The sequence below is a fragment of the Nanorana parkeri genome, unplaced genomic scaffold (assembly GCF_000935625.1).
Source record: "Nanorana parkeri isolate BGI_ZX_2015 unplaced genomic scaffold, ASM93562v1 scaffold320, whole genome shotgun sequence".
NCBI classification, from domain to species: domain Eukaryota; kingdom Metazoa; phylum Chordata; class Amphibia; order Anura; family Dicroglossidae; genus Nanorana; species Nanorana parkeri.
In genome coordinates, this window is record NW_017306588.1 from 439736 (window position 1) to 450351 (window position 10616).

At 52.7% G+C, this 10616-nt stretch overlaps 1 protein-coding gene across 1 annotated transcript in view; it reads left to right on the forward strand.

The window, feature by feature from the left end:
• HSPBAP1 (HSPB1 associated protein 1) overlaps positions 1-10616 on the forward strand; it is an 84118-nt gene that overhangs the window by 38141 nt on the left and 35361 nt on the right. The window contains exon 5 of the mRNA XM_018558084.1: positions 6622-6793. Coding sequence (XP_018413586.1) covers positions 6622-6793 — 172 coding nt within the window. The remainder of the gene's footprint in view (positions 1-6621; positions 6794-10616) is intronic.

Sequence of the window (10616 nt, forward strand, 5' to 3'; positions counted from 1 at the left end):
GGGGTGTGTCTACGCTGCTTAGATATACTTAGCCCATTTATTATCATTTTATTCTCAGTTTATTGATGCAAACAGGCCGCACGCGCCGCTCTCCCTCCACAAAACGCTCGGCGTCGGAATACTAATGGGAAAATAATTGATCAAACAAGAGCGACCTAAATGTCTGTAATAGAAACTTGCAGGATTGTGTCCGAGGGAAATGTTTAGGCTTATTAGCTGTAACTGCGATACGTGTTACCTTCCCCCCCGGAGGACGTGCTTGTCAATACAACTTCCCTTCATACAGGTTCTTCTCCCGGACTGGAATGGCTTCCTCCGATTTCACTGCACACTGAGAGCTCCTCACAATGTGCATTAGATGCTGCAGCAAGTCAGATAGAGACCCCCATGCTCACGGTCGGCTGACCCCTCCAGACCCCCATCCACCCACAGCTATCAGCTGACCCCTCCAGATCCCCATCCACACACAGCTATCGGCTGACCCCTCCAGATCCCCATCCACACACAGCTATCGGCTGACCCCTCCAGATCCCCATCCACACACAGCTATCGGCTGACCCCTCCAGATCCCCATCCACACACAGCTATCGGCTGACCCCTCCAGATCCCCATCCACACACAGCTATCGGCTGACCCCTCCAGATCCCCATCCACACACAGCTATCGGCTGACCCCTCCAGATCCCCATCCACACACAGCTATCGGCTGACCCCTCCAGATCCCCATCCACACACAGCTATCGGCTGACCCCTCCAGATCCCCATCCACACACAGCTATCGGCTGACCCCTCCAGATCCCCATCCACACACAGCTATCGGCTGACCCCTCCAGATCCCCATCCACACACAGCTATCGGCTGACCCCTCCAGATCCCCATCCACACACAGCTATCGGCTGACCCCTCCAGATCCCCATCCACACACAGCTATCGGCTGACCCCTCCAGATCCCCATCCACACACAGCTATCGGCTGACCCCTCCAGATCCCCATCCACACACAGCTATCGGCTGACCCCTCCAGATCCCCATCCACACACAGCTATCGGCTGACCCCTCCAGATCCCCATCCACACACAGCTATCGGCTGACCCCTCCAGATCCCCATCCACACACAGCTATCGGCTGACCCCTCCAGATCCCCATCCACACACAGCTATCGGCTGACCCCTCCAGATCCCCATCCACACACAGCTATCGGCTGACCCCTCCAGATCCCCATCCACACACAGCTATCGGCTGACCCCTCCAGATCCCCATCCACACACAGCTATCGGCTGACCCCTCCAGATCCCCATCCACACACAGCTATCGGCTGACCCCTCCAGATCCCCATCCACACACAGCTATCGGCTGACCCCTCCAGATCCCCATCCACACACAGCTATCGGCTGACCCCTCCAGATCCCCATCCACACACAGCTATCGGCTGACCCCTCCAGATCCCCATCCACACACAGCTATCGGCTGACCCCTCCAGATCCCCATCCACACACAGCTATCGGCTGACCCCTCCAGATCCCCATCCACACACAGCTATCGGCTGACCCCTCCAGATCCCCATCCACACACAGCTATCGGCTGACCCCTCCAGATCCCCATCCACACACAGCTATCGGCTGACCCCTCCAGATCCCCATCCACACACAGCTATCGGCTGACCCCTCCAGATCCCCATCCACACACAGCTATCGGCTGACCCCTCCAGATCCCCATCCACACACAGCTATCGGCTGACCCCTCCAGATCCCCATCCACACACAGCTATCGGCTGACCCCTCCAGATCCCCATCCACACACAGCTATCGGCTGACCCCTCCAGATCCCCATCCACACACAGCTATCGGCTGACCCCTCCAGATCCCCATCCACACACAGCTATCGGCTGACCCCTCCAGATCCCCATCCACACACAGCTATCGGCTGACCCCTCCAGATCCCCATCCACACACAGCTATCGGCTGACCCCTCCAGATCCCCATCCACACACAGCTATCGGCTGACCCCTCCAGATCCCCATCCACACACAGCTATCGGCTGACCCCTCCAGATCCCCATCCACACACAGCTATCGGCTGACCCCTCCAGATCCCCATCCACACACAGCTATCGGCTGACCCCTCCAGATCCCCATCCACACACAGCTATCGGCTGACCCCTCCAGATCCCCATCCACACACAGCTATCGGCTGACCCCTCCAGATCCCCATCCACACACAGCTATCGGCTGACCCCTCCAGATCCCCATCCACACACAGCTATCGGCTGACCCCTCCAGATCCCCATCCACACACAGCTATCGGCTGACCCCTCCAGATCCCCATCCACACACAGCTATCGGCTGACCCCTCCAGATCCCCATCCACACACAGCTATCGGCTGACCCCTCCAGATCCCCATCCACACACAGCTATCGGCTGACCCCTCCAGATCCCCATCCACACACAGCTATCGGCTGACCCCTCCAGATCCCCATCCACACACAGCTATCGGCTGACCCCTCCAGATCCCCATCCACACACAGCTATCGGCTGACCCCTCCAGATCCCCATCCACACACAGCTATCGGCTGACCCCTCCAGATCCCCATCCACACACAGCTATCGGCTGACCCCTCCAGATCCCCATCCACACACAGCTATCGGCTGACCCCTCCAGATCCCCATCCACACACAGCTATCGGCTGACCCCTCCAGATCCCCATCCACACACAGCTATCGGCTGACCCCTCCAGATCCCCATCCACACACAGCTATCGGCTGACCCCTCCAGATCCCCATCCACACACAGCTATCGGCTGACCCCTCCAGATCCCCATCCACACACAGCTATCGGCTGACCCCTCCAGATCCCCATCCACACACAGCTATCGGCTGACCCCTCCAGATCCCCATCCACACACAGCTATCGGCTGACCCCTCCAGATCCCCATCCACACACAGCTATCGGCTGACCCCTCCAGATCCCCATCCACACACAGCTATCGGCTGACCCCTCCAGATCCCCATCCACACACAGCTATCGGCTGACCCCTCCAGATCCCCATCCACACACAGCTATCGGCTGACCCCTCCAGATCCCCATCCACACACAGCTATCGGCTGACCCCTCCAGATCCCCATCCACACACAGCTATCGGCTGACCCCTCCAGATCCCCATCCACACACAGCTATCGGCTGACCCCTCCAGATCCCCATCCACACACAGCTATCGGCTGACCCCTCCAGATCCCCATCCACACACAGCTATCGGCTGACCCCTCCAGATCCCCATCCACACACAGCTATCGGCTGACCCCTCCAGATCCCCATCCACACACAGCTATCGGCTGACCCCTCCAGATCCCCATCCACACACAGCTATCGGCTGACCCCTCCAGATCCCCATCCACACACAGCTATCGGCTGACCCCTCCAGATCCCCATCCACACACAGCTATCGGCTGACCCCTCCAGATCCCCATCCACACACAGCTATCGGCTGACCCCTCCAGATCCCCATCCACACACAGCTATCGGCTGACCCCTCCAGATCCCCATCCACACACAGCTATCGGCTGACCCCTCCAGATCCCCATCCACACACAGCTATCGGCTGACCCCTCCAGATCCCCATCCACACACAGCTATCGGCTGACCCCTCCAGATCCCCATCCACACACAGCTATCGGCTGACCCCTCCAGATCCCCATCCACACACAGCTATCGGCTGACCCCTCCAGATCCCCATCCACACACAGCTATCGGCTGACCCCTCCAGATCCCCATCCACACACAGCTATCGGCTGACCCCTCCAGATCCCCATCCACACACAGCTATCGGCTGACCCCTCCAGATCCCCATCCACACACAGCTATCGGCTGACCCCTCCAGATCCCCATCCACACACAGCTATCGGCTGACCCCTCCAGATCCCCATCCACACACAGCTATCGGCTGACCCCTCCAGATCCCCATCCACACACAGCTATCGGCTGACCCCTCCAGATCCCCATCCACACACAGCTATCGGCTGACCCCTCCAGATCCCCATCCACACACAGCTATCGGCTGACCCCTCCAGATCCCCATCCACACACAGCTATCGGCTGACCCCTCCAGATCCCCATCCACACACAGCTATCGGCTGACCCCTCCAGATCCCCATCCACACACAGCTATCGGCTGACCCCTCCAGATCCCCATCCACACACAGCTATCGGCTGACCCCTCCAGATCCCCATCCACACACAGCTATCGGCTGACCCCTCCAGATCCCCATCCACACACAGCTATCGGCTGACCCCTCCAGATCCCCATCCACACACAGCTATCGGCTGACCCCTCCAGATCCCCATCCACACACAGCTATCGGCTGACCCCTCCAGATCCCCATCCACACACAGCTATCGGCTGACCCCTCCAGATCCCCATCCACACACAGCTATCGGCTGACCCCTCCAGATCCCCATCCACACACAGCTATCGGCTGACCCCTCCAGATCCCCATCCACACACAGCTATCGGCTGACCCCTCCAGATCCCCATCCACACACAGCTATCGGCTGACCCCTCCAGATCCCCATCCACACACAGCTATCGGCTGACCCCTCCAGATCCCCATCCACACACAGCTATCGGCTGACCCCTCCAGATCCCCATCCACACACAGCTATCGGCTGACCCCTCCAGATCCCCATCCACACACAGCTATCGGCTGACCCCTCCAGATCCCCATCCACACACAGCTATCGGCTGACCCCTCCAGATCCCCATCCACACACAGCTATCGGCTGACCCCTCCAGATCCCCATCCACACACAGCTATCGGCTGACCCCTCCAGATCCCCATCCACACACAGCTATCGGCTGACCCCTCCAGATCCCCATCCACACACAGCTATCGGCTGACCCCTCCAGATCCCCATCCACACACAGCTATCGGCTGACCCCTCCAGGCCCCCATCCACACACAGCTTTCAGCTGACCCCTCCAGACCCCTATCCAGACTAAGAATTACAACATCTTCACCATTACAGAACAAGTCCAGATGAATGTGACCAACTACCACCAGCTATACCATGACCTGGATACATGAAAACCTTCACAGGAGCGCTACTGAGGCAGTTTATAGCAAAGAAGATTGGAAAACTTTATCTGGTGTCTTTAAAATGAAAATGCAATATATTCTTATGCAACATTTCCTATCTATGTATTATTATTTAGTGTCGTCTGTAATAAAGAAAATATGGACGGCACAGTGACGTAGGGGTCAGAACTTCTGCCTTGCAGCACTGAGGGTCCCCAGTTCAAGTTCCAGTCAGGTCACTGTCTGCAAGGAGTTTACGTGGGTTTCCTCCTACCCTAAGGCATGCTGGAAGGTTAATTAGCTCCTGTCTAAATTGCCCTCGTGGGTATGTGAGATAGGGACTTTAGATTGTAAAGCTCCTTGTACCGTAGGGACCTTAGATTGTAAGCTCCTTGTACTGTAGGGTCCTTAGATTGTAAGCTCCTAGTACTGTAGGGTCCTTAGATTGTAAGCTCCTTGTACTGTAGGGACCTTAGATTGTAAGCTCCTTGTACTGTAGGGACCTTAGATTGTAAGCTCCTTGTACTGTAGGGTCCTTAGATTGTAAGCTCCTTGTACTGTAGGGTCCTTAGATTGTAAGCTCCTTGTACTGTAGGGACCTTAGATTGTAAGATCCTTGTACTGTAGGGTCCTTAGATTGTAAGCTCCTTGTACTGTAGGGACCTTAGATTGTAAGCTCCTTGTACTGTAGGGTCCTTAGATTGTAAGCTCCTTGTACTGTAGGGTCCTTAGATTGTAAGCTCCTTGTACTGTAGGGACCTTAGATTGTAAGCTCCTTGTACTGTAGGGACCTTAGATTGTAAGATCCTTGTACTGTAGGGTCCTTAGATTGTAAGCTCCTAGTACTGTAGGGTCCTTAGATTGTAAGCTCCTTGTACTGTAGGGACCTTAGATTGTAAGCTCCTAGTACTGTAGGGACCTTAGATTGTAAGCTCCTTGTACTGTAGGGACCTTAGATTGTAAGATCCTTGTACTGTAGGGACCTAAGATTGTAAGCTCCTAGTACTGTAGGGACCTTGGATTGTAAGATCCTTGTACTGTAGGGTCCTTAGATTGTAAGCTCCTAGTACTGTAGGGTCCTTAGATTGTAAGCTCCTTGTACTGTAGGGACCTTAGATTGTAAGATCCTTGTACTGTAGGGTCCTTAGATTGTAAGCTCCTTGTACTGTAGGGTCCTTAGATTGTAAGCTCCTTGTACTGTAGGGACCTTAGATTGTAAGCTCCTTGTACTGTAGGGTCCTTAGATTGTAAGCTCCTAGTACTGTAGGGTCCTTAGATTGTAAGCTCCTTGTACTGTAGGGTCCTTAGATTGTAAGCTCCTAGTACTGTAGGGTCCTTAGATTGTAAGCTCCTAGTACTGTAGGGACCTTAGATTGTAAGCTCCTAGTACTGTAGGGACCTTAGATTGTAAGATCCTAGTACTGTAGGGACCTTGGATTGTAAGCTCCTCGGGGGCAGGGACCGATGTGAATGTGCAACTATATGTAAATTGTCTGCAATATATAAATACCTGAAATACATAAATATAGAAACCCTCCACACATTGTATTTCAGGAAAAGGTGGCACCTCTTCCCCCCCGAGGACACGGATCACCTGTACCCCACCCGCATCCCCTATGAGGAGTCCAGCATTTTCAGCAGAGTTAATGTGGTGAACCCCGACTGGAGCCGCTGCCCATCATTCTCTAATGCCCACCCGCATGTGGTCACCCTACACCCAGGCCAGGTAGGTCACTATCACAGTATACTGCAGAGTGGTGGGTTATAGTTCAGTGTTGCTCATTTATGGTGTGATTCAGAAGTGTGGGCTCGGTTTATTGAGATCCTTCCTCATATTGGAACAGACAAACATTGGATCTTCATTCAAACAGTGTCTACCCAGGCCAGGCACACCACTGTGACCGCAGTATACCGCGGAGTGGTGGGTTATAGTTCAGTGTTGCTCATTCATTGTGTGATTTGTAGTGTGGGCTCGGTTTATGGGAGATCCTTCCTCATATTTGAACAGGAAAACATTGGATCTTCATTCAGACACTGTCTACAGATAACAATGACACATACAATTGATATGGTGTATTCATTTTCCTGACCTAAATATCAAAAAAAAATGGAGATTTGTCACATGGAAAAAGTAAGTACACCACAAAGTCCATAAAAATTTGGAATTGTGTGTTCCAGATTAGGTGCCATGATGCCAGTGGCACTTCCAACACTGGTGGTGGGGGTCAAAATAATCCGGGGGTTCCGCATGATAGAATAGAGACAGATGGAGGGAATAAGCATTGTTCTCCAGTGCTGACAAACACAGACGGTACCTTGACCAAAAGACAAATAGCAACAAAAAGCCCACCGACCTGGAGCATTACCATTAACAAGAGGGAAATAATAAGTGGCTATAGAAATGCATTCGCACTGATATGTACAGAAGCAGATTTAAGTATAGTGGGAAAACACAGGTGGGTGGTGGAATCGACCAAGAAAGGAGAGGGATGCTTCTTCCAACACAGGTGAATCACATTTACAGGCTGACAGCAGATAGATTTAGGGGGTTATTCTGTTGGCGAAGGATCCAGCTGTAGCTTCGGCTGATCCTTCGGCTCTCTTCGGCCGCTGAATCGAAGGGCTGCTGTACAGGCAATTAAAGAAGAACTATGGGGGGGTGCTTTTCACTCACCTCATAGTTCTAGCTGACCTGTGACAATGAGACTGTCACAGGTCGGCACAGTAGATCGGGAGGTGAGCGAACACATACCGGCGCTCGCTCACTTCTCGATCCTGTCACGGCTCTCTGCAGTGACAGGGGAGGGGCTGGATTCCCCGCTCCGATCCGCCAGCGCTGACTGGCGGAACGGTCGGGGGAGGGGGCGGGTACAGCTGGCTCTGCCTCTAGATAGGCAGAGCCAGCTGTCAGTCACACAATTGTCGGGATCCGCTTCAGCTGCGGCGTCTCAGTATACCGCGAGCAGCAACAGCAGAGTTAAGGCTTTTCCCCATAGTTCTCCTTAGGGTAACGGGAGGACACAAACTAGCGTCCTCCCGTCACCCTAGGCTCCGTATACCGCGAGCTGTAGCTGGACCCTTTTGACTACCATTTTGGAAGGTTCCACAGCTGCGTCATAACTTCTCAAACTTGCCCCAAGCCTAAAAATGTAATATATTTTTGACAGAACTGAAAGCCCCATGTGCAAAAGAAGGTCCTCTAAGATTCTCACTGATCTACTTTTCATTGTCCTCCCCTGGCCCGGACGTACAGCTCGCGGTATACGGAGCCTAGGGTGACGGGAGGACGCTAGTTTGTGTCCTCCCGTTACCCTAAAGAGAACTATGGGGAAAAGCCTTAACCCCATAGGTCTCCCTTAACTATAGCCCGTACAGTAGCCGAAGGCGGGCAAGCGGCTCAGCCGAGCCGAAGGCATATGCTTCAGCTCGACTGATCCGAAGTGACAGCCGACGCGGCCGTTCGCCCTGCAGATGACAGCAGGGCGAAGCCAGCTTAGATGACAGATTAGTATCCCCAAAATGACCTGAGGACGCTGATCTTTCTTTAAACAATAACAACTGGGCGGAGCCGGCCGTGACGTCCGCCCAGTTGTTATCCATTGGCTGGGACCTGCTAGAAGACTCTGGCAGGTTCCGGGCCAATAGGAAACAGTTGGGCGGAGCTAGCTGTAACCGCTAGCTCCGCCCAATTGTTTTCATTTTTTACTATTAGTTTACATTTTTAAAATATTATTTCAACAATTTTTTTTTTCCTTTCTCACCTTTCTTTTCCTTTTATCTCATGTTCCTTCCTCACCTGGTGACGAGGGAGCATGGAGCCGGCTTACTGGCCAATCAGGAAGCCGGGTGCTGTGTAATGACGCGCTGCCCGGCTTTCTGATTGGTCGAGAAGCAGGCTAATCAGGAAGCCGGGCATCGCGTCATTACACAGCACCCGGCTTCCTGATTGGCCGAGAAGCCGGCTCCATGCTCCCTCATCATCAGGTGACGAGGGAGCATGAAGCCGTTTTTCTGGCCAATCAGAAAGCTGGGGGGCATTTAATGACATGCTGCCCGACTTCCTGATTGGCCGGGAAGCCGGCTCCATGCTGCCTCGTCACTTGTGATGAGAGAGCATGGAGCCAGCTTCCCGGCCTATCAGGAAGCCGGGCAGCGTGTAATGACTTGCTGTCTGGCTTCCTGATACTGGAAGTATCGGGCTCGGCATCGCAGCATTTGGGCGAGTACGAGTACTCGCCCAAATTCTCGGTATCAGTACCGATACTAGTATTGGTATCGGTGCATCCCTAGTCCGTATTGTTTTATGAAAAACTGTCACATGACACTAATAAAAAAGGTATCAGTAATTGGTATTGACGAGTATTGGAGGAAAGGTATCAGTACTCGGTCTGGAAACAATGGTATTGGTGCATCCGTACATCTATTGATCTTTTTGTTGCATAAATGATTGGAAAGGAACATTTTCTGATGTTTAAAGGAGTTGTAAAGTCCCGGCATCTCCTCTCCTGTCCTGACATCAGCATTGTAATAGGAATACATACAGGAGATGTCTCTGATAATGGAATGAAAGCTTACTTATCACCTTTTATCTGTCGGTATTGATTGTTTGGATGATAATCTAATATTTTCCTGTTAAAATACAAGGAAAACGTTCATCAGTTTCCACGGGGTGTACTTAATTTTTCACACGGCTCTATGATTCTGGCCGGCGTCAAGGAGTTAAAGTCAGTGTATCGCCCAATCTTGGCTTCACAATTGACCGCTTTCTGGTGGTCGATCGATCTCCCGGGTGGTAGATTCGTCCACATACGAGCTCTTATTGACTGATAGACGTCAGCGGTGGGAGCCCAGGTGGTCTGCAGCGGTGTATTTACCTTTTGTGCTGCCCTAGGCAAAGCAGCAACGCCAGGAGGAGCCGGCATACGCTGACAAGTTGAGCCGAGGACATGTGTCTATAGCGAAGCAGCAAGTCTTCTGAGGTGGATCTCGATAAACGTTACTGGCGCTGTCAATTTATTCCCCAAACTCGACTTGTTTGCCTCCCATGTGGTCTGATCGATATACCATTGGGGGAGGTTTGTTATAACTGTTGAGAATACTCATTGCTACCCTTTGATTCTGCCAGAAATTCAGAACTGTGCTCACTTCCTGTGTTGTCTCTAATTAGCCCTCCTAGTTCTTACCTGGACTACGAAGCACTATGTTGTGTAATTGAGGAGAGCGGTAGGGATTCTGCAGTTCAGCAAAGGACAGCTGGGCAGGGCTGATATCATTCATTTCATTGCAGAAAAGGCACTTAGGAGTAGACATGTGCACCAGCAAAAAATTTGTTTAGCTTAGTTTCGTTTTGATTCGGATTTATTATATTTCGTTTTTCGGATTCGGGTCCGCATTTGAATTCGTAGCGGGATTCGGACGAAATCCGTTAGCGGTAGTCCGGTCGAAATTTTGTTTATTGGACTAAATTTCGTTAGCAGCAAAGTGACATTAGAATTTTTTTTTTTTTTAGTCTGCAGAAGATGAAAAAAAAAAAAAGCGGGAGCGTCCCC